A 25,389-nucleotide genomic window follows, 5' to 3' on the forward strand; every position below is an offset into this window, starting at 1 on the left:
ACTTCCAATTCCTCAGCGCTTGCAGATATGAGTGCCACCCAGGAAATTTTAATTCAAGTACTTATTAAGGCTTGAAAGGATGGCACCCTTATAATTCCTTCAACAATAGTGTTTCTTCTTTGAATATTCAAATGACACAAATAATTTAATAATTTTATTGGCAGTGGGAAGTAAAAACCTTTTAACCAATTGTAGTTTCAAATTCTGTTACAACTGGACAAAGCACCCGCTTTCTATACAGATACTATACAGAACACTTGCTATCGTGCTGAATAAATATTCCAATACAATACCGAAAAAAATACAGATGTCTGTGACCACACCCCTGAAATAAATGTATTAAATGCTGATCAGTCATGTACAAGTTGGCGTTGACTATGTATCACATTACAAATATTCATCATTACCATGCTGCTCATTTGTAACGTTGAATTTCATTGGGTAATCGTGGCGTTAATATTTTTATATACACAGTTGCTTCAAGTGTATGATTTTTTTACTATTTTGATATAAAAAGTTATTTTACAATATCAAAACTTAGCGAAATAGAATTTTGAAAGAGTATATGGCGTATATCAGCATTTGTTTGCTTTCCAACCTGCACCTCGTAACATGCATTGCTCCACCGTATACAGCTTAAGACGGCTCACCTACACAATATGTGTTAAAATCCGAGTAAATAGCAGATAAAAAAACACAAAGTAATATTTGCCAAAATATTTCACCAGGAAAAATATTTGAGACGTTATTAAAAATGTGTCATTTAAAGCTGCATGGATAAATTTCCTTAAAACAGAACGAGCTGATAATAAGTCTTATTTGCATATACTAAAATTCGTATACGAACTTTAGTGTTACCATGGAGTTTTTCCGTAAAATCGTAATTTATTAACAATTTTTGATGAGAATTACAACAATACTGTTAAAAAGGTTCATGAAACTGTAAAATGCTTGGTTTTTAATTAGACGCAAACTATTTTTACATATTCATTAAATGCAGCTTTAAGATAAACATAGAAAAAAGCTTTAGAAATCTACTATTTCATAAATATTACTATCTCATAACACAATATATTAATTTTAGCCATGGGGACATCATTTTACAACCATCTATCGTGATAAAATAAAGAAAAGATATATATTTTGTTAAAAAAAAGCAACAAAATTAACAAAAACTTTATTAAATTAAATATTTTAATGTTTTAATGGTAATCTAACTTATTTTTCTTTATAATCCATACATTTTAAAATTCAAGTATCAACATTAGAAGTTTTAATTTCCTTTACAAGAGTTTCGAATGAGTGGATGTTGAATATTATAAATTATTTAATGGCTAAAACATAGTCATTGTTCTTTTTTTTACAGAGTGGGGAAGAGTGTTTCTGCGGAAATAAAATAAGGCATTGTAAAAAGACAGCACATTGTACCTACAAATGTAGAGGTAACCCGGATGAATACTGTGGTGGTGATTGGCAAATTATGATATACGTCACAAAGTGTAACTATTTTTTTCATTCGTAAAAAAGGATATTGCAAAAGCGAATATATTAAACACTATCTAAAAATTAATAAAATGTTTAGAGGAGTAGGTCAAAATAATTTACTTTTGAATAAAAATGAAAATAAAAGTTTATTGTTGAAGCGAAATCATTTTGACAGCAAAACGGCATTTTTCTAATATCAAATGTTCTAATTATAAGTCACATTTTTTTGCTATTTAGGTTGTACCGTTGAATTATTACTTTCAAGATTTGAAACATTTTTATTACTGCTGAAGTTATATTGTTTTATGCCTTGTACTTTTAATAGAATATTTTCAAGCCAATAAAAACAATTTGTATTTAGTCATGTAACGGTTTAAATATTGTCTTACATTATGTATTCAAAAAGCATATGAAAATACGTCGACAACATCATCTACAGAAATTAGTGCGAGTACACATCACGTGACTGAGACTAGCAAAAGTACCAGTTCACAGTCGAGTGTAAGTCCCATGATTGAGACTAGCAAAAGTACCAGTCCACAGTCGAGTGTGAATCACGTGACTGAGACTAGCAAAAGTACCAGTCCACAGTCGAATGTGAATCACGTGACTGAGACTAGCAAAAGTACCAGTCCACAGTTGAGTGTGAATCACGTGACTGAGACTAGGAAAAGTACCAGTACACAGTCAAGTGTGAATCACGTGACTGAGACTAGCAAAAGTACCAGTTCAAAGTCGAGTGTAAGTCCCATGATTGAGACAGGAAGTACCAGTCAAAAGCCATCAACAAATCATGATACTTTATCTACACTTAATCCAGTGAGGAAAACGAACACAGGTTCGAAGTTCTTTTCCTCGTATGATTCATGATAAAAAATAGAAAGAGATTCAGTAAATCTAGATTTGTCTGTAAAATTGTCACTATATGTTATCATTACAACATTTTCAATATATATGTAATGTAAACTGTCTTGTATCAAAATAAACAAAATCAATGGTATAATCCGTCCAAAGAACATAGGAAATTGAACACTAATGTTATTTATGATAATGACAAGACTGTAAAGCCAGTATCAGTTATTCCACAGCAGATTATTTGCAAATTTAATATAATCACATATCATGATTAATTTGTTGGTTTCACATTCAAATTTATTATGTTACAATTACGACAACGAGTATAAGATTTGTACAGAAGAGATAAAAAAGCTGAAAAAGGAGTTTATAACTCCCACGTAGGAGTTATAAACTCTTAATTGGGCTTTTTATCCTATGTAGGAGTTATAAACTCCTAGTTAGGCTTTTTATCCTTCGTATTAATTATAAACTCCTAATTAGGCTTTTTTTTATATCCTACGTAGGAGTTATAAACTCCTAATTAAGCTTTTTTTATCCTACGTAGGAGTAATAAATTCCTAATTAGGCTTTTTTTTTATCCTACGTATAAGTTATAAAGTCCTACGTAGGAGTTATACACTCATAATTAGGCTTTTTATCTCCGACGTAGGAGTTTTCATTTTTATAGAACATGTTAAATTGGCACCAGGACACTTCCGTATAAAATTCCTAAATTAATTACTATTTAGTAATAAGCGTTACTATACTAAAACTTCTGATGAATATATGCTGTATAATGTAACAGTTATCATCATACTGAAACATGTTCTGTTTACACGTTTTACAGGCGATGACAAAACTTCTGTTTCCTATTTGTATATTTTATTGCCAGTGGGAATTATCGTTATAGCGGTGATATTGGTTATTATTATTTATAAGAGGCGGTAAGTAAGGCTTCCAAATTATTTTTGTATATTATTTCCTAAGCCATTTAGGGGAAGAATTAAATTATGGTAAAGGTTAAATTAACTCACAGGTGTTCGGCGCGTTGGTTGGTCACAACCCTCAAACCCCTCTATAACCCCAACGTTTCCCAAACAATCTAAAATGCAGTCAGTTTTTACATGTAATATCATACATGTATATGATTGTGACACATTTCATCCGTTTTTTTTTCTAAAAAGGTACATATTATAAAAATAAAAATAATATTTTCAAGTTGTACAATGGTTTGTATATGTACACGACATACAAGCTAATTGATAGATATCTGCCATCCAATTAGAACGACAGTTTTTACCAAGAACCGAACCGGATCCTCTTTCTTTAACGAATCTAAAGGCCTTTGCCAAAGAAAATCTAACTCAGAATGCAATTTTAAAAGGTTCATCTAATATGTCCTCACATGGCATCTTTCGTCGCCAGGCCTTCGTACATCCTAGCCTCTCCGGCGTGAAAGTCCATTGGAAATAAGGAAATGTGTGTAGATTAAGCATACAAAAAGGAGTCTACAATATTCTATTTAACATTGAGTAAATAAAGTTGACATTTCCGAATAAGCGAAAAATTCAAATTTTACAGTTATATTATGATAACAGCATGTTTTGTTCATTCTATTACCAAATTTGCAGAGTGAAATCTATATAGTCTAGAACCAACAAAATGTTCCTGCAAAAATTTACATTGTTTACACTTTGTTAGCATTTTGTGTACTTTTTTAAAAGTTCATGTACATACCCGTAGTTTTCATAAGCCTCGTCTGCTACCTGATGAACATATCTCAACCCAATCCAGACAGTCGACACTGCAATTTTCTGTTTAGTCATTGACTGTAGTTTTTCTCGTAAAATGAACTAAATTATGTCGAACCACACTTTTTTTCTGTAAAATCTGTTCTTTTTTATTCTATTGTCTAACAAGTTTTGAAATTGACGTGAACCAAATTTGAGTTATCTGCTTTCCTTTTGTGATTTGATGTAACAAAGTCATGGCTCTCTTGCATTGTTTGCTAATTAATGATGTTTTACTTGAATTTAAATTGAAATTGACAGTCCGTCATGGGACAGCACTCATAAATAAAGTCATATCATTAAGTTTTCGTTCCATGAAAAAGTAAGTAACTATTTGATATTTGCACATAAAATTTATTATTAATGTTTACAGGCTCCGTTGTAAGAAAGATTCCGATCCAGTAGCTTCAAATAGTGTGGTGTACGCTGCACCACACAGCACGGCATACCTTACTGCTGTACATGAAACCGAATCTGAGCATACAAACGCAATGAGGTCTGGATATGTTAATGATGCCAACACTGGTAATGAAGTTAACGACAGAGCTGGAAATTACACGGAAGAATCGGATGATTTTAATGTGATCAATCTCAGATCAAATAATAAGACTATTCACAATGATTCAAATGCTCGCCAGGTGACAGTAATACGATCTACAATAAACTAAAATTGGTTAACAGTGGAAATCAAAATAAAAGTGAGCTATTGTATGATGAAACGGATAAAGGATCGTTAGAGAGTAATGCTAAGAGACACACAATACACAATGATACAGAATAAGTCCAAGGATTCGATGAAGATAAGAAAAAAGGTGTTAAAGACAACATTTATGCTAATGAAGATGGATATAGTTTTTAACACAAATTTGAAATAGCGTTTCGACTGTTGTTGAAATATAGCACAGTGGTTAAATGTAATTGCATTTAACAACTCGGTTTACGTAAAATAGCACAACAGTAACAAGTTACTAATTTTCAAGTAAAACAATGGTTCAACTGTTTTATTTTGATAGCTGTTTGTTTGTTTCATTTTACGCCTTTTCCCCAACAGTATTTTAGTCATATAGGCGGGAAGTTTCCTAACCATCGTTCCTGGACAGTAACACCAGTACTAGGCTACCTTCCGCGCTAAACTACCAAAGCATCTCCCGGGGATCGAACCCACGCCAGGGAGGTAGCTTGATTGGGAGTCATCGACTCTAACCCCTCGACATTTTGATAGCAAACTTGGTCATGAATGGAATGATGTAACAATGGTTAAAGAAAAAATAACTCCACCATGTCCTGTATAACAAGTATCATATCTAACCGACAAATGGTTATTATTTCTGGTTTTCCGAATATGCTTTTTTTTTAAAACTTTGGTTTTTTTTTAAAGAAAAAAAACTTAAAAAATTTTTTTCCTTTTAAAAGGAAAAATTTTTTTAATTAAAAGTGAAAAGAATTTAAGAATATTTATTTTTATCCCTAAAATTAAGGGGAAGAAAAATGTAATTTTTACAATACCCCGGTTATAAAACAATAAAAATTTTTTTGGGGTTTTTTCTTTTTGTTTTTATGTAAAACTGAAATTTTTAAATGAAACCCCAAAAGGGAAAAAGTTTAAATATAATTTCCCCCCTTCCTTTCTTCCTTTTTACAATTTTTAAAAACCCCAGCCCAATCAAACTAAATTTTTTGGGTTAATTTTAATTTAATATTTTTTAAAACCCAAAAAAAAGTATGTAATGTTTCCCTTTTTAATCTAAATTTTCCAACGAAAGGCCCCCAAAAATTATGATAAAAAGGTTTTTTTTAAAAACATTTTTTTAACTGAAACCCTCAGCATAAATAAAAAAAGATAAAGGGGTTAAGTAAGAGAGTTTCCCAAAAGTTTAATTTAAAAAAATTTGGTAAAAAAAACACCCGCTATTCAGGGAACAGAAATTTTTTGTTATTGAATTTTTGGGTAATTTTAAATAAAAAATTTAAAAAAAACCCAATCTTGTCAAAAAAATTCCAAAAATGAAAAAGGGTTCCCCAAGTTACGCATATTCCAAAAGTTCGAAACAGTCAAACTATGTAAAAATTAAGAAAAAATTCGTTTTCCCAAAAAAATTAAACAAAAATTAATGCAGGGCAATACGGGGAATGCTTCATTACAAAATAAAAAAAATCCCCATTAAAAGACAACGATTAAAAAAAATATCACAGACGAAACGTTGAGGCAATTATTAAAATTAAATTCCCTTTTCCGTTACGTAAAAATGAAACGCGTGAAAAAATTCCCCCAGTTACTCTAAAAAAAAATTTATGTTCCCAAAAACCCTATTACAAAAGACAAAAATTTCCCACCCCCCCAAAAAACGGGTTTCATTTTATGACCGATTTTAAAATTATTAAAATAAAAGATTAAAGGAGTTTGCCCCCTTTTTGGGTTTTTGGAAATCTGGAGGGTTCGAATGAGGGGGCCCCGGGATTTTTTCTAACCTTAAACTGTTTATACAGAGTTTTTATAAAAATTAGAGCTTTTTTGCACGGGGAATTTTTTATCATTAAAAAATTTGGTTAAATATGTCATAGAAGTTGATTTTCCCCTTTAAGAAAAAAATAAATATATTTTTAAAGTTCACCGGGATTTTTGCATAGTTAAAAACATAACCCCTTTAAAGAAAAAATATTCCTTTTTTTTCAGGGGGAATTTATAAAACTTTGGGACTCAAAATTTCAAAATCCTGGCTTTTGGGTATGCTGTCAAAATAAAACATTAATTTATTTAAAAAAATTCTCTTTAACTTTAATTTAAAAATTTCTTAAAAATTTTTTCTAATGTTAAAAAAAAATGGGGGTTTGATTAAAAACCGTTTTACAAATTGAAAAAACATTAATTCCCTTTTTAAAAAATTTTTTTGTAGAAAAAAAATTTTTTTTTTTTCTTTTTAAAACCAAAACTTTTAAAATTTGTATGTAAAATGTAAAAAATTTTTGTCCCTGAAAAAAAATCAGAAAATAAAAAAATTATAAAAAAAAATATATAAAAAAAAGGAACAAAAACATAAATATGGTACGGGGCCCCCGGTAAACTGACTGAAAATCATGGTAAAAAAATTTTTAAAAACAGGATGCCATTTTTATATAAATATAATTTTTAAATCCCAATTTTTTAAATAACTTTTTATCCCCATCACTTTTCTTTAAAGATCCCAAAAACGAAATTTTTTGCTCTAAATAATTTGAACTTTCTACCCCTAAATAATTTAAAATATTAAAACATGATAAACCGGTTTCCCAAATTTTAACCCTTTTTCCAAAGTAATCAACAAAAAAAAAGACTAAAATATATTGCAAAACCCCAAATTGAAAAAACTTTGCTGCAAAATTTAAAAAAAATTAATACTTCAAAAATTTGCTTGAAATAAATAAATATGATAGAAAAAGAAAAAAAATGAGGGCCCATCAGGAAATATTGCTAACAGAAAAAACCTACAAAAGATAGCAGAACGGAACAAATATATTCTATTGGGAAGCAATATTTTTAAAACTTTTGATAAATAAAATAAAAAATAAAACCCCAAAAAATTTTATAAAATGTAAACGTATAGCTTTAAAAAAATTTTTTAATATAAAGGTCAAACGAACACAAAATTTAACAATCAACGGAATACCTAAAAAAAGGGAAAAAATTACCGGTTTTTATTTACTAGAAAACTAAATCAAGCCCCCCATTTTTTTTAATGCCCAATTACGATTTTTTTTTATAACCAACTATTTCACCTCTTGTCAAAATTCTTTTCATGTCCCTATGAAATTTAAAAATTAAACAAAAAAGGAACAAAAAGTTTTTTCCTTTACATAAAAAAAAAAAAAGTTTTTTTTTTTTTATCTAACAAAAAAAAAGTATACAAATTTTTTATCTTTCAAAAAAAACGCAAAAAAAATGAATTAAAAACCCTTGGGCCGTAAAATAAATTATCTCCCTTTTTTAAAGAAAACCATTGAAATCTGTTTTCCATTTTGAAACGACAACAAAAGCTTTGTAATTTACACAGAAAAAATTATTACTTTACCCCAAGTTTGGTTTTTCCTGTAATATTTTTTAATTAAAACATCCCTTTAAAATTTTTAAATTATAAATATGCCTTTCCCCTTTAAATCCTTTTATCCCTTTTAAAAATTTAAACAAAAACTAAACAAATAAACATATACTTTTTATTAAAAAAATGGGGAATGCGACCTTTTCTATAAAAAATATACACCATGTTAAAATCAAAACAATACCCACCATATTGACAAAATTGTACATAAAAACTTTTCAATAATTTATAAAATAATATATATCTACCCCATATTTTAAAAGTCAAATAGAAAAACTTACAAAAAAAGAAAAATAGTTTAATTTTCAATATATTTGACTTTTTTTCTATATCGTCCCTGGGGGCCCAAGCAAAATATTTTTTAATCGGTTTGACACCTTTTTTACATACTCGGCAAGAATTTTTGGGAAATAAACTTTTGATACGCCCATTATGGGAAATAAAAAAATTTTTAAGAAACTTTTAAAAAAAAAAAAAAAGCTTTTGTTTAAAATTAATGAAAAAATTTTAAAAAATTAAAAAATTTAATAAAAATAATAATAAATAATAAATAAAAATAATAAAAATAAAAAAAAACCAAAAAAAAACCAAAAATTTTTTTATAACAAATTTATGAAAAATGGTTCAAAATGCCAAAGGAAAAAAAAACCTGAAAAGGGAATATATTTAAGGGTTATTAGTTTTTTACTCTCTTGGAAATAAAAATTTTCAAATATATGAAAAATTTTGGGTTTAAATAAGTCTTTGGAAAAAAATTTCATTAAAAATGAAAGATATTTTACTTTTTAAACAAAAGAAAAGTAAAATTAGAATGCAACAAAAAAAAAAATGAAAAAAAATTTGAAAAACGTAAAAAATTCTTATCAAAAATTTGTTTTTTTTTTTTTTGCTTTTTAAAAAACCAATTCCATCCTTTTAAACCCCCCTTTTAAAAAACCCCAAAAAAACATCATTTGGGAAATGAATTTTGGTCAAAAAAAAGGAAAACGTCTTTTTTTTAAGCTTTTAAATGAATTTGAAATTTATACCTATAAAAAAAAATCCTAAATGGATAATAAATTTCGAAAAAGTAAAAAAGTAAATTTAATTTTGAAGGGAAACAAAAAAAAAATTAAAAAAAGAAAAATAACGTGAAAACGAAAAAAATGAATGATGTTTTATTCAAAAAAAAAAAAAAAAACCGGGCGTCGTCAGAGAGGGGAAACCTTTTTGGTATCTAGATTTTGGGGTTAACCCTTGTGGAAACTCGACAGGGCCTTAAATTTAAAAATTTTAGAAACTTTAAAAATAAGAATCAATACAAAAAAAAAGTTAAATTTAATCTGTAATTTAAACAGTAAAAAAGTTCCAACGTAAACACACCAAAAAAAAGCGTAAAACTTTTTAAAAACCTTAAAATAAAGGGGAAACCCACCAAAAAAGGGGAAGCTTAAAAAGAAAAGGAAACAAGCCCCGGAAACGTCATTTAAATCGGAAAGATTGGGGTAAATCATTAAATTTTAAAATTTAAAAAGGCCATTTTTTGGGAAACCCCCAAATTTTTTTTAAAAAAAATTTTTTTTTAAAAAAGATTAAAGGTTTTTTAAAGGGAATTTTTTCCCCCTTTTTAACCCAATACTCTCTGAAAGTTTTATCCCCCAAAAAATTTTGGGGCAAAAAACCCTATGGTTATATCAAATGTATTTTTAAATATTTTTAATTACCCAAAATTTTTGAAAAAAAAAAAAATTTTAAAAAAAATAGGGAACCCCCATCCCTTTTTTAAACGGTATTAAATTGAAAAAATAAAAACCCCAAACAAACAAAATTTTTACTTAAGGTTTTTATTAACCTTTTTTAAAAAACTACTTGGTTTAACCCCATAGTTATTTAAAACCCCCAAAATAAAAAAAGGGGCCCAACCCAAAAATTAAATAAAGAATCCCCTTTAAACCCAATTTAAAAATGTTTTTATAAAAATTTTCTTTTTTTAAATATAAAAGAATATTTTAAACATTTAAAAAGAAAAATCAATTTCAAGAAGGAAAAAATTTTTCGAGGTTTTAAGAAAGAAAATTGTTTTGGGGAATTTTTTGGAAAATTCCCCGTTTAAAAAAAATTTGGTTTTTAACCTTTTCTGGAAAAAACCCTTTATAAAAAATAAATTTTCTGGTTTAAAATGTTTTTTTTTAAGAGGGTGGGGGTTTTAAGGTTTTTTTCGTTTTGAAAAAATTTATTCAAATTTAAAAAAATTTAAATTAAATAAAATTGATGTGCATTGGATTTTATTTCTTTTTAATTTTTTTTTTTAAATTAATTTAAATCAAAACCTTACAAAAATTTAAAAAATTTCCAAAAATTTAAAATTTGAAATTTTATAAATAGGGGTTTAAAATTAAAAATTTATATCCCTTGCTAAAAAAAAAAAATTAAATAAAAACATTTTTTTTAAATTTAAATTATTTAAAAAATTTTAAAAAAAACAAAAAAGATTTTAAATGGGTACTGCTTTTTTTTTACAAAACACAAATTTTTTAAACCAATTTTAAATGTGTAGGTTTTTTAAGTTTGGCCTCAATTAAACCGTTTTTTAACCCAAAAATTAGAAAAAATTGAAACCTTTTCCCGATTAAATTTTTGTATGATATAGAAAGATAAAAACAATGCGGTTTTTCACATAGAGTGTTCTTTTAGCGAAAAAAGTTTTTAAAACAAATTTTAAAAGAAACTTTTAAAATTTTTAAGTTTTAAAAATTTTTAAAGGTTCATAAAAACCCTTCTTTTTTTTAATCTTTTTATTTTTTTCAAAAAAAGCACCTCTTGTTATCTGTTTTTGGTATTTTCTGTCACATCCATTACTAAATTTTCCCCTCTGTCTCATCTGTTTACCATAAAACTCCCAAAATGACGGGAAAAATTTTTGTCCCAAGTTAAATGATAAATTTTAGGAAACACCAGTATTTGGCCCTTCAAATAACTTTGGGATTAACCAGTTTTTTTCAAATTCCCGGTGTCATTTTGAAAAATTCCTGATATAAAGTTTCCCTTTGCTAAGGAAATATAAAATAAAAAGAAAAACAAAGGGATGGGTTTTTTGGGGTAAAACCCTTTTAAAAAAAATTGTTTTCACAAAATTAATAACAATGCCAAAAAGGGAAGCCCAAAGAATTAAAAAAAACAAAGGGAAAAAGTCAAAGTTTATGTCCTTGATAGCAACACCAGTCCGTGTCGGGGTTTATTTCATTCATTTACAAGTTTGAAACCTTAAAAAATACAAAAAATTTTAAATGATAAAACAAAAATAAACAAAAAAAATAAATGGAAAACAAAAAAAAAAAAACAACAACAACAAACAATAATGAAAAAGGCCTTTTTAACATAATTAAAAAAACCTTTTTGCTGCAGTTAAAATTGAATTTTTCAACTGAGCAAAAAAGGATATACACATTTTTATTAAAAACTAAACTTTATACAGTTGTTTACACACACCAACCTTAGAAGGGTTAAGCAAACGCTTTTTTCCCAAAAACCTTTTTCCAAAATTTTTTATCCAAGAAAAAGTTTTTTTCCCGTACTTTTACAGGAAAAATTTTGTATGCATTTAAAACCCAAAAAAAGTTCAACAAAATTAAAAAACAATAAAATTTCAGTTTCATAAACAAAAAAAAAATTTTTTGGGAAAAAAATAATTCCTTTTTGGAACCATTAATCCCAACACCAAAAAAAACAATTTAAGAAGTTGCAAAATTTTTCGTTGATTTTTTTTCCTGTACAATTTAAACGGGGAAAAGAAAGGTAAAAAATTTTTAGCCCCAGAAAAGGGTTGAGGGTAACCAAATTTTTTCAAAAATTTTTATATTTTTTGGTAAGTTTTTCCCCCAAGCCCCAAAAAAATTTAAAAACTTTTAATAGATAGGGCAACCTTTTAACCCCTTCCAAACCAAAAAAACAAAAAACCCCTTAAATTTAAAAAATTCCGAAAAAAAAAAAACCCCAAAAAATTAAAACAAAACAAATAGGGGCCAAAAATTCAAAAAACTGTTTGAAAATTTAGGGCTTTAAAAAAAAGAAATTTAAGGAATTTCAAAATTAAAAAACCCCCAAGCCCCTTTTTTTGCACCGGCCTTTAAGGGTTTTTCTCAAATTTAACACCTTTTTAAATTTTTGATTAAAATTGGAACCCTTGGAATTTTTACCAAAAAAAAATTTAAATTGGTATACAAACCCCTGTTTTTTTCCCCCATAAAAAAAAATTAAATTTTTTTGGTAAATTATGGGTAAAACCCCCCCTAATTTTTAAAAATAAAATAAAAAAAAAATAAAAAAAAGGTTTTTTTTAAATTTTCAAAAAAAAACCCCAAATTTTTAACCCCCCTTTTTTTATTTTGTTGTTGAAAACCTTTTACTTTGTTTTTTATTGTTTACTTGGGTTATCAATTTTCAAAAACCTTTTTAAATTTTTTAAAGAAGGTTTTAAACCCTTTTTGTAATTTGGTAAGGAGTAGAAAAAAAAACCCTTTAAAAAAAATTAAAAAAAAACAGGTTTTTTAAGGTTTTAAACTTTCAAAGGGGAAAAAACGGAAAAAAACCCCTTCCGGGGTTTTTGCTTTAAAAAGTTTTTTCCGCCATGGGCAAAAACCCCATGGAAAAAAAAATGGCCCCCGGAAAACTCCCCGGAGGTAATACTCCAATTTTAAAAAGAAGGGAATTTTTTTGGGTTTAATTTTGCACTTGTAAAAATTAAACAAAAATTAAAAAATGTACTTAAAACAAATTATTTTTTTTGGTGTCGGCTTTTAAAAGGGACAATAAAAAAAATATGCCCAATTTTTGAATGATTTCAAATTAAAATTTTAAAAAGTAAACTTTTCAAAAAATTTTTTTCGGAAATTTGTTTTAAAACTTTCTAAAAAACAAATTTTTTTGGCGCCCTTTTGTTTAAGCAACAAACATTAAAAGGAAATTTTTTGTTTTTGAAAATTTTTTTAAAAATAGTTTAATTGATTTTTCTTGCCAAAAAAAAATTGGTTTTCTTATTTTTAAAATTTTTTTAAAAATTCAAAAAAATTTTGAAAAATTTTTTTCTTTAATTTCTGGTAAAATTATTTTCAAAAAAGAATTTTGGGAATTTTTATTTTGAAAAACCTTTAAAAAAAGAATAAAATAAAAAATTAAATAAATTTACCCAATTAAAAGTAATTTAAATAAAAAATTTCGATCAAATTTTTCCTAAAAAAAAAAAAAAAAAAAACGTGCAATAATATAGATAATTTAAATTAATTGGGCAAAGAAAATTTTAATTTGGGCAACAAACCCCGGGGTGCCCCGTTACTAAAAAAAACCGTTTGGAAAAAAATGCAAAAATTTTTGCCCATACAATACATCTTCTAACCTTTTTAATTAATTTTTTTCTGCAAAAATATTTATTACTTTGGGATGAAGAAATGGGGAAAAAAGGAACAATAAAAACAAAATTTCCCATACCAAAACCCCTTTCTTATTTAACAAAAAAAAAAAAAAAAAACCCCCAAAAATTGTTAAAAAAATTGCCCAATAAAGAGATTTAAAAAATTTTTAAAAAAAAATTTTTAAAATATTATGAAAAATCGATTGGATTTTCGAAAAAAAATTCTTTAAACTTTTTACATATTATTTTTCCCAGTCCCGATTAGGGTTTTGAATTTTTTAACCCCGGGGTTAGAGACAGACGCCCTTTAAACATTAGGCCAACCCTTTAAAAAAATTTGGGAAAAAACGAAACAAACAAGGGAAAGTTTCCCCCCAAAACGGAACAACCGACAAGGAAACCTGCAGGAAAGTCCCAAAGGTCACCAAAAGGAAACTTTTAAACCAAAATGGGGGTTTATGCTTGAAAACATGTTATGGATTTCTAAAATTTGTCGGGGAAAAAAGGGAAAAACAAAATTTTTTTTGAGTAAGAATAAGTTTTTAAAAATAATTAAAAAATAAAGGAAAAAAGTTCACTGATATTAAAGTACAAAGGGGTTTTTTTAATTTTTTTTTTTCCCCCAAATAATATAAAATATAAAAAAGGGTTTCCAAAACCCAAAAATTTCTAAATTTTTAAAAAAGTAAACAAACGCAGTTAAAAGAAAGTCTTTCTTTTTTTTGAACTGTTCACTTTCATCAATCCAAAAAAGTCCCCCTTTTAAAAATTAAAAAATTAACCTTTTTTTTTTTTTCCACTTCGTAAAATTTCGGTTTGAAAATTTAAAAAGCAAACCCAAAATTTATCAAAATTTTTTCCCTATTAAAAAATTTTTATTTAAAGTAAAAAGGTTTAAAAGTCATTCACAAACCCAAAAACCACAAAAGATTAATCAAAATTTTCGGGATAAAATTTTTAAACTTTTTTTTTTTGTTTCGAAAATTTTTTATTGGGGGTGTTTTGGAAAATTTCCGCGAAAACCAAAATTTATTTGTGACTGTCATCTCATTGGGTAATGATTGGGTATGTATAACCGACCCCACCCTTTCTACCAAAACAAAGGCAATGAAAATACTCGTAAAAAAAAAACGCACCCGGGAAGATAATGGGGGACAACTTTGCCCGTCAAAGTAAAAAAATTTAATAGTTTGTTTAAATACCTCCCAAAGTTTCCCCGTTTTTATGAAAGTTTTTAGAAAAAGTTCATATTCAATTTTTCAATAACCCTTTATGGGAAAAAAAAAATATAGTTTAAAATAAAGTAAAGCGTGCTGATAAAGCGAGGGCACTACTTTCATCCCCTTTTTTATAGATAATTAAGTAAGGGAAAAATTTTCCCTGGCCATGTCCTTCAAAAACGGGTGTTGTCTTTATTTCAGTTTCCCATGCAATTAAGAAAAGTAGAATTAATAAAGTTAAACCAACGGTTAATCAAAAATTTCGGCTTCCCCACTGTAATAACCTTTTACGTCTTTTCGACTACTTAATATTGGGAAATTTTATTTAAAAAAATATAATAATAAAAATTTTCCAATTTTTTATTTAAATTTTTCTAATTTTTAATTTATTTTAAAAAAAAGCAAAATATGAAAGAAAAGCATGGGATTAAAGCTCAAATTCATTTTAGAAAGGGTTTTGAAAAAAGGTGAAAAATTTGGAAAAACACCCAAATTTAAAAACACCCTTTCAGAAAAGGGTTTTATAAAAATCAACCCCTTCGAACACACTTTCAGATAAAAAAAGGGATAGGTAAGTTTTATTTTGGGAAAAAAAAATGTCAAAAACTACAAATTTAAAGGGAACATAAAAAAACAAAATAGGGAAAATAAATGAATGTAAATTTATCCACAAAAAATTTTAAAACCAAAGAGACACAAAAAAAAAGGCATAAACATGCTTATTTCCATCGTGGTCCTGGGGAATTTTATTATTTGATGAAAATGGGTTTTAAAATGAACAAAAATTTAAAAAAAATTGGGTTTTTTTTTTAAGGGTTTTAAATTTTTTTTCAAACACTTATTTTTAAAATTTTGATAATTTTAACAAAATGGAAAAATTTTAAAAAAAACCCTTTTAAAATTTTTAAAAATTGTTTTGGTATTCCCGCGCCATTTAAGGGAAAAAAGAAATTTTTTTTTATGATTTTTTTTCCTGAAAATATCACGGAAAATTTTTTTTAACTGTATTAAACCCAAATTTTTAAAGCAATTTTCGTATGATATGTCGGGGAACCATTGGCTTTTAGGTTTGTTTTTAACAGGGGGTCCCTTGGTTACTTCCCTTTTCCCGGATTTTCATATTGTTTTTGGCAGGGAAAAGGGCTTTTATTTTTGGGCCAAATTCCCAAAAATTTCTCGGGAATCCGATTAATACTTATACAAAAAACAGAAAACCTCTTATTTCGATGCCCTTCCCCTTTTCTAAAACATTGAAATACAGTGAAAAACGTTTCCCTTTAAAACCAAGGGAAAAAAAAATATTTGAAACAAGGGTTTAAACCCCCCAAAAAAACGAAAAAAAACCAAAAATTAAGAATTTTTAAAATTTTTATCGGAAATAATTGCATTCCAATTGTCGTGTTGGGTTTCAATCAAATTTATTGAATCCAAATTGACTAAAAACAATTACGTATTCCCAAGAAAATATCCGTAAATGATAAAAATTATGAAAAATCAGGAAGTTATGTCGGTTTTGTTGAAAAATTGATTATATATTGTATTGAAAGGAAAATTTGTTTAAAATTGGTAGTCATACACCAAAAATTATACTTTTGAATAAATATGAATTTAAGTTAAAAAGTTGTGAACCTTTCTCTGTTTCGTTCCAAATAATTTATGACATTATAGTTTTTATGAATAACTTTGATATAAAAAATCCATACACTGGTCATGCGAAATAGAAATCATTTATTGTAAAGAAATTGACTTCCATGCGAACATTTTTTCCTCTTAGTTTAAAAAAAAAACAAACAAAAAAAACAACAAAACAAAAAAAACAGTAGAAATTAAACAAATAATATATTTTAATTTTAAAAGATGAGAAAATATTCAAATTTTCGTTAAAAGACAAAATTGTTATTTTTTTCAAACCCTTTTTTAAAACCCTTTTGGGGTTTGAAGCGCTTATTTTTAAATAATCATTAAAATGGAAAATTTGAAATTTGGGAATTTTTTAAAGGGTTTGGAAAAAATTTTTTAAGCACCAAAAGGGGAAAACCCCCCAAAAAATTTCTAAAAGCGCACAAAACCTTCAAAATTAAATTAAAAAAAGGTTTTGATTTGGGAGGGAATTTGGCCCCAAAATTGCAGTCTAGACACAAAAATTATTTTTAAAAAAACCTTCTTTAAAAATAACTGGACACCTGGCAAAAATAAAAACCCCGGCAAGGGGTTATCCGTCGGAAACATTAACCAAAATTTTTTTGGGAAATTTCAAATCGTTTTAAAAGGTCCCGTAAAAAAAGGTAAAAAAAGGGGCAAAAAAAACCCGTTGCCCCCCCCGGCTTTGCACCGGCCCGAACGTACCAATTTTTTTAAAATTTAAAAAAGCTGGGGTCAATGATCCCGAAGGAAAAAAAAAATAAAACATGAAGTTAAAAACGGGGGAATTTTAAAGCTGTCACACGGGAAAAAACCTGCTGTTGGAAAGTAAAAAAATTTTTGGGGCCCAAAAATGTTTTCCCTCGAATAAATTTTAAACAAAACAAAATCTAAAAATTTTTAGGGTTTTTGTCCTTTGGGGTTCCTTTTTAAATTGGGGTAAAAGAAAATTTTTTTCAACCCCCGGCCCCAGCCCGAAGAACCAAGTTTTTTGGGGGGAAACACAATTTTTCCAAAAAGGTTTTAAAAAGTTTTTGGTCCGGGGAAAAAATAAAAGGGCAAAAAATGCCTTTTTAAAAATAAAAAAAACTCTTTAAAATTTAAAAAAATTTTTTTTTTATGGAAATTTTTTTTTTTATTAAAAAACCAAGTTTTTTCCTTTTATAAAAAATTTTTACCTTCGCCCGAAAAAAATATTTAAAAAAAATTTTTTCCCAATTAATTTTTTTTGCTAAAAGGGGAGGGCGTTAACAAGTCTTTTCCGTTTGTCTGATTTTCAATTTTTTTTAAAAGGTTCCACCAAATTTTCAATTTAACAAAATTTTAAATCCCCATTTCAATTTTTTTTTTTTAAAAATTAAACGCAAAACGAACAACAAAAATTTCCCTAAATTTTTAAAATTTAAAACCCAAAAAGGTTTTCTTCCCAATTTGTTAAAAACTTTCAAAATTTATTTAAGGAAAATTTTTAAAAAAAACAAAACCTTTTTTTATCCTTTTTTTATAGAAACCATTTTATTTTAATTTACAGAAAAAATGCATGTAATATTATTATTATTATTATTATAGTCCCTTTGTTACTATTTTATATACTCTTTGTATATTTGTTACATTTATAAAAAAAATAAAAATAAAAACAGACTTTGTTCATTTTGACTAGAGCGTTTAACTTTTATATGTTCCAAAGAATATACATTTAATATTGTAATCTCTAGCAAGCCTACCCAAGTTCATTAGGAACAATGTCTTTGGTCCTATATGTACCATTCATCTATTAAAAAGTATGATATACAATTCTGGTAAAATCCAATTAACAATTAAAAAGTTTATAAGAAGATATCAGGTCATCAACTGCAGATGTCTACTTGTTTATCGTCACTTGCTGCATTTCTTGTGTGTACGCCCGTTGATGCTTTGCATTTCAAAATTACTTAAGATAAACGTATTTGAATGTAGTTGTTTTTTATGTCTTGCACATATCTTCGGATAAAATATGTACTATTATCAAATAACTTAGATTAGAACTAAGATCTACGAGTATACTTTGATCAGATTGACATTTATAAATGTCATTTTATTCGAAGAACATACAATACAAAACGTAACGAAACAGTATTTCTTAGTTGCTTCATATCCATGTAGACCTTTTTGCCTGCACACTCGACCATGTCCAGTAAGTAAAATATACTGCAAAATAAAAAGAAAACAATCTAAAATGTATATGTGCTATACAAATGTTTATTCTTAATTTTACATTTCATCAGTTTTCAATATACTTTTTATTTTATTTGGATATGTTTGTCATTCTCCATTTACTTAACACTTGTTCGAGATAATTGATTCCAGCACTTTTAAGTGTTGAAAATTGAGTATCGTTCAACCCGGTGCTAGTCGGCGTGAAGAATGTTGCACGTTTTTCAAAAACCCTTTGTACAAACACAATGAAACCAAGTGATTTATGCTTCCGGGGTATCACACTTTGTCAAGATTTTAATATGCCGCTTCACTGTAATTATTATAAAATGATGCTTATGCAGTTAATTTTATGTTAACCTATAATAAAAAGTTTGAAAGTTTTGAAACATGAATTCAAAGATTACCAAGGATCAAATGAAAGAACCAATTATACCACAGACACAGCAATAAAATAGTGACAAATGATCAAATACATGTATATAAAAGTCAGTATTAAACAGTTAACAAAAGTTTTAATTTCATATATATTCAAGAAGTAATGTGTTAGCTCTGGCGATGATTGTATAACATATACACTGTACTTTCTTGTATTTGAACTTGTACCACTGTTTACATTGTTAAATGTATACTATATGGCTATAATGTTGTTATAACATGTATGCAAATAAAATGTTTTTGTTCTTGTGGCTGTTGTTATTGTTGCATAACATATTGGTTTTGTGTACGGGCGACTTACAATTTCAACACGGTACAAACAAAATTGACAATTAAATAGAACAAACTCACAAAGCTGAAAAATGCAAACTCAGTTTGATTCACGTTCGACATGACCTGTAAGTATGCTTTGATAAAAAGAACCCATTATCTTAAGTAAGTGAACAAATAAAAAAAAATGAACATGATAATTTTATTTTTATAGTGTTCGTTCACAAGGTGATAAATGTTATGCCCTGTACAGATTTTATCAAAGTTACCTATGCATTCGTTAGCTTCTCACAATTCTGATATTATGTGATTGTCTGAGCAAATTATTATTCATCATCTTCACCTTAACAGAAAATTATATTCCTGGTGCGCAAAGTAAAAATAATATACGAGACTAAATAGATTTTCTGTTGATTATTAAAGTATATACAGCCATCCATTTTCTCTAAAATGGCAGACAGCAGACGATATTAACCAGATTACTACTGTTTAATTATGTATAAATATTGTCAAAAAACAGACAAAACACATTATAACCTGAAATGTATACCGTAAAGCTCAGTCAGTTAGACAACTGATAGAACAATAGAATATACGGAATAATGACAACTGATAGAACAATAGAATATACGGAATAATGTACTAAAAAGAGACGACATTGTTTTGTTGATACCTTCAATACCTTCAAAATAATTAGTTAAATTATAGTAATTCATCAACATTTCCACTGCAACTTCCGTGAGAATCAGTCTTTCTTTTTGAATATCTTTGTACACAAATATAGAAAGAAAAAATGATAAAATTATTTAAGAAATGCTATAAGGATCTTCTAATTCTAAGTTATTATGTTGGTTTGAATATCAGGTACATTAAGTGTTATATGATTATATATCTTTATAGATGATGTGCTGATTCCTTGCAAGATTCTACAAACTTTTCTACACTTATTATCCTACATTCCTGAAAGTTCCCAGCCCATAAATATATGATACAAGCATAAGTAAATGTTAAATAAAATAGTTCTTGAAGTAATAAATGTACTAAATAAACATGGGGACAAAGAAAATATTTGGAAATTGTGTTTTTGTGTTTTTTTTGTATGTTCATATTGTTAAAAGAAACGTAGAGGTTTACTATCAATTTTGTATCATTAATTAGGAATTTAATACACAGTTTTTCCTTCATGATGGTTATTTTGATAGTGATCGTATCATTTCGCGTCAGTTGTTGGATTTTTTTATTGTATTTTTATGGAAATTGACGTGAAGTTTTAATACAAAATTAAGACATTGATCAAGCAAATGACATCTACAGCTATTTTCTGTAATTTGTTAAGGATAAAAATACGGCCTTGGACGAGTAGTAAATGATTTTAAGTATTTCTTTCCATTACTGAATCACCGAAACTTCAAATGTGAGTTTGCATTAAATTAACCTAAATAGAGCTTAATGTTTTATCTCGGTAAACTTTTGCAATTTTATTTCAGCAAAAATAATTTGCAATTACTGTACTGAATGAAAACATCGTTTTTAAAACTAATGGAAATAAAATACTTTAGTTTTTTTATTCTTATACCACTGAATCTAACATTTAAACTTCTTTCAAGTACGTTTTGTTATCTTTTAAGTTAGTTATTGTTTACATTTTTTCAATAATCATTTTTATTTGGAAGGAACACTGTTCTTTGAAATCAGGAAAGATAATGCAAATGCAAAAATTCTGTTTAAGTACATACGTGCTTATGTTAGCGTGTTTATCCAAAGAAGTGACTGGCTATTGAGAAAATGATATAGAAGGCTTCAAACACGAGAGACGAAGTAATGATAGTCTTATCGGAAATGTTGTCCTCTGAAAATATATGGTTGTTCGTTTCAAATTAACATAAGTCTGAATGTCTTAGAAGCGAACTTGAATAACAAAAGTGTCCGAAAACCTTCCTCTTTCTGCCAGTATACTCTTTCTTTCTTTCTTGTCATGAAACTTAAAGAAAAATAATGCAGAACCAATGTGTCGCCCAGTTCGTATCCCCAAAATCTGTAAAGTTTGATCTCCTGTTGGGGTCCTTGACATTTGCGTGTGATGCTTTTTTTGTTCGGGGATATGTTCATTGAATGCCTCCCTCCCTCGTTGTTTTCTTACTTTATTCGTGACCTATACGGTCAAGAGATACAACCGGAACATACTCCTATACCACAGAATATTATTTTTCAAAGAAAATAATTTTTGATTCGGAAATGTCGGAGCGTCAAAAATATTTATATTGAAAGTTATTATTTTTCAAATGAACAGTTTTAGACAAAAAAAAATAATAGACAAAATCAGATTAAATTTCTGGTCATTTTGATATAATTTAGATAATTTTCTGTTGTCGGAATCTTAAAATATGAGTGATTATGAACTTCGCGCAATAACAGAAGAAGCGGAGACGTCTGAAAAAAGCGAAGAACATGGATCCGATCGGTATGAAAGGAGGGACTATGATCTTAATGTAAAGAAATCATTGAAAAAGAAACTACATGCAACAGAACGAGAAGATGTGTCATTAATAGAAACTGCTGGAGGTCTTAGAATAATTCTCAATACGGGTATGTACGAACTTTTGAAACAATCTGTAGATACATTCTACAGTTCTGAAAAAATACTGAACAAATGCCAGAAAATTCTTGTACATGACAAACAAGGCAATCTTTGCGAAACAAAATATAAAATTAAATCCGGAAGACAAGAGATATACACTTTAAATATGTACCTGTTTGATAAATGGGAAACAACAAAACGTGTTCTCTGAAAAAGACTTACCAGAAATATTAAAAATACTTGAAGATCATTTAAAAACCAATAATACATCTGCTAAAGAAATCAATGAAAACATTCAACAGTTAATTTTGTCAAGTAAATCAACAAATACTTTTCTCGAAAAAAGTTCAACTGATATTTGACGGCGATCAAAAAGCACTTTAATTCCCAAATTCCCACCCCCCTAAAGTGAATAATGAAAAAAAACCAAATTTTTACTGAAAGAAAAAAATTGGGTTTGGGAACCCGAAGGAAAATTTCCCAATTCAATCAAAAATTTTTTAAAAGGGCCCATTTTTCCTCTACCCTAGATATGCGTAGGGGATAAACAATAAAATTTAATAAAAAACCCCCCAAAAGGAAGGGTTTAAAATAAAGATGCTTTAATTGAACAAAAAATCTCGGGGCAGGAATTCTAAATAAATTTGAATGGTGTTTCAAACATATAAAAAAAAAACGGAAGGGAAATCAAAGAACAAATTTTTTCAAAAAATTTCCCTTGTCGGGTTTTCCAAAGGTACAGTCAAATTTCAGATAAATCTTGGGGCCCAAAAATTTAAAAATGTTCCTTCTAACAGACCGCTCATTATAAGAAAAGAAGCGTGGTAAAAATAAATCTCCTCATCAAGATACAGGACACAAAACCAAACACATGTGAAATATATAGAGCCTTCCATTAACAAAATTAATGATACAGATTCACCAACCAAATCCAACATGTCCAGTAGATGGAAAACTCTTATTGTCGGGGATTCTATTCTGAAAGGAATTCATACACGAGGTCTCAAAAACAATGTTGATGTGCTAACATGTCCAGGGAAGCAGACAAGTGATGTGTGTTTTTCGTCTGCGCAATTATGATTTGCGAGAATACAAAAACATTGTTATTTACGTTGGTGGAAATGATGCGGCAAACGACGGTTCCGTTGATAAAATTTTACGAAGAACTCAAAGTTACGGTTGCTCTTCAATGCGTGATAAATGTGCTATCTATCTGTGTACTCTTTGTCCACGCCGTGATACAGATGTTGAACCAACTAACCGCGTACTTAAGAGAGTTTGTGAAGATACCAGGGCTACATTAATTAACTGCTATCCATCTTTTCGTCTATGGGGATGGCAGTACAGCAAAATATTACTACAGTCGGGATGGAATTCATCTAGGTTCTAAAGGAGCAAGTACTTTAGTAGCTGTAATCAACAAAACACTTCCGATAAATAAAGGAACGTGATTCAAATGGGCATGGTCAAAGACGACCCTTCTTGGGACCAAACACAAATGAAAAATTTAAGGTCAGATTGAATAACTTTATTCACTGTAATATTGTGGTTTTAACAATCACACAACAAGGGAGTGCAGACGAGGCAGATGGTGGTAGGTTCATGCAGACAGACATAATCTCTCATATGAATGTACTAACAAATTTAATATATTTTCAAAACACTATGCAACACTTGTGATAAATTAGCTTGTGAATGTCAATTCAAAAACCTAAATCGTTCTATATCAAATAATAATTCAAAGTGTAAAAAATTTTTGTTTGAAAATTTTTAACCTTACTTCCCACATGGGTGAAAAAACTTTTGGGTCTTAAAATTTGTTTTTAAAATGAACCTGTTTTTTAAAAGTAACTTTTAATTTTGGGCACAAAAAAGGTTCATATAAGTTTTTCTTAATGTACAACATCTTATGAAAAAAATTTGGGGAGAAATACGTTTTGATACTTAATAAAAATCAAACCCCCAATATTTTGGTTTATCCCAAAACTTTTTTTATGTGATTCAGTAAAAAGGTAAGGATCTAAAAAGATAATTAAAAACTTTTAAAAAGGAGAACAGGTCTTAAAGGGGCGGGGGAATTAAATATATACAAAGATCTGTTTTTTTTAGAAGGCAAATCGACTTTAGAATCGAAAAAAATGGGGAATTGTTTTTTTTTAACGGGTTTAATTTTTTTCACACAATAAATCTGTACTGTTAAAATTTTTTATACAGGCCACCTAACAGTAACCAGTCTTGGATTGATTTCTATGAGCAGCAATCAATTACTGCAGAATTGAATAATCTAGATTTGTATGTAATTGCAGATATGAACATTAACTATTCATAACCTAACAATTTTTAATAATAGCAAATGGGCGCATATTGTTCAAGATTTTGGCCTCGAGCAATTTATTCCAATCTCCTACTAGAGTAACTAAAGATATATCTACTATAATTGACCATTTATACGTATCTTCCCCTTAACCATATTTATTATGTGAGTGTCCTCTTATTTAAGCTTAAGCGATCACTATCCATTGTCGTTTACAATAAATTGTGTTGCAAGAAGGGAGGGCAAATGCTTTCTCGCATAAAACGATAAATTATCGTTCTTTCAAAAGATTTTAATAAACAAAAATTTAAAAATGATTTGAATGCTATTAATTTTGATATGATTGAAACTATTGCAGAGCCAAAGAACTCACTTGATGTTCTATACAATATGATTGAAGCATTATTTAACAAACATGCCCCTGTAAAAGTAAAGCGTGTTAAAAAGGACTAAACAACCAGATTGGTACTCTGACGAAATTAAAGAGGCCCGCAATAAAAGAGATCACTATAAAAGTTGTAAAGACTGGATTAAATTAAAAGTTATGGAGAAATAAATGTCAGGCTGTTATTAAAAAGAGTAAGAAGATGTTCTATAACAAGGTAGTTGAAGATTCGAGAGATTGTAAATATTTATGGCAAAATTTAAAAGACATATCAAATAAGAATAAGCAGCAACCGTCTTTACCAATCACATTAAACATTAATGATGTTCTTTTTGAAGGAAATGTGAATGTTGCAAATGCCTTAAATAAACCATTTTACAGAAATTTCAAAAACTTATTAAGAATCTAAGAAATCTAATTTTAATGTTAACAATTTTTCGTATTTAAAAGATTTTCTTTTTCATAAAAAATTAGACATAAGCAATTTGACATTGATTCATAACCACATTTGAAGTAAAGCTGATATTTTGAACAACCTTGATAAAAAATAAATCTTCTGGCATTGATGGAATTGGTCCTTGGCTTAACCGAATTTTGATGATGGGAAATATAAAGGTGCTGGTATTTTTAGATTTTTAAAAACCTTTGATTTAGTTGACCATAATATACTGTTCATAAATTAAAAACTTTATCATTTTTCTGAAAACTCTGTACAATTTTTCCAGTCTCATATCTCTCTAACAGAGAGCAAATTGTAAAAGTCAACAATGATAAATCTG

General features: G+C 28.0%; 1 protein-coding gene across 1 annotated transcript; it reads left to right on the forward strand.

Annotated features, from left to right (window-relative positions):
- The first annotated feature begins 221 nt into the window (after window positions 1-221).
- LOC132719637 (uncharacterized) lies at window positions 222-4,780 on the forward strand. The gene is made up of 4 exons (XM_060703475.1): window positions 222-1,499; window positions 1,892-2,323; window positions 3,170-3,266; window positions 4,486-4,780. The coding sequence occupies exons 1-4, from the start codon at window positions 1,481-1,483 to the stop codon at window positions 4,778-4,780; spliced, it is 843 nt and encodes a 280-aa protein (XP_060559458.1). The 5' UTR covers window positions 222-1,480.
- Window positions 4,781-25,389: the final 20,609 nt, after the last annotated feature.

Source organism: Ruditapes philippinarum, unplaced genomic scaffold (assembly GCF_026571515.1).
Source record: "Ruditapes philippinarum isolate M1 unplaced genomic scaffold, ASM2657151v2 ctg2376_1_1_1_1, whole genome shotgun sequence".
Lineage (NCBI taxonomy): Eukaryota > Metazoa > Mollusca > Bivalvia > Venerida > Veneridae > Ruditapes > Ruditapes philippinarum.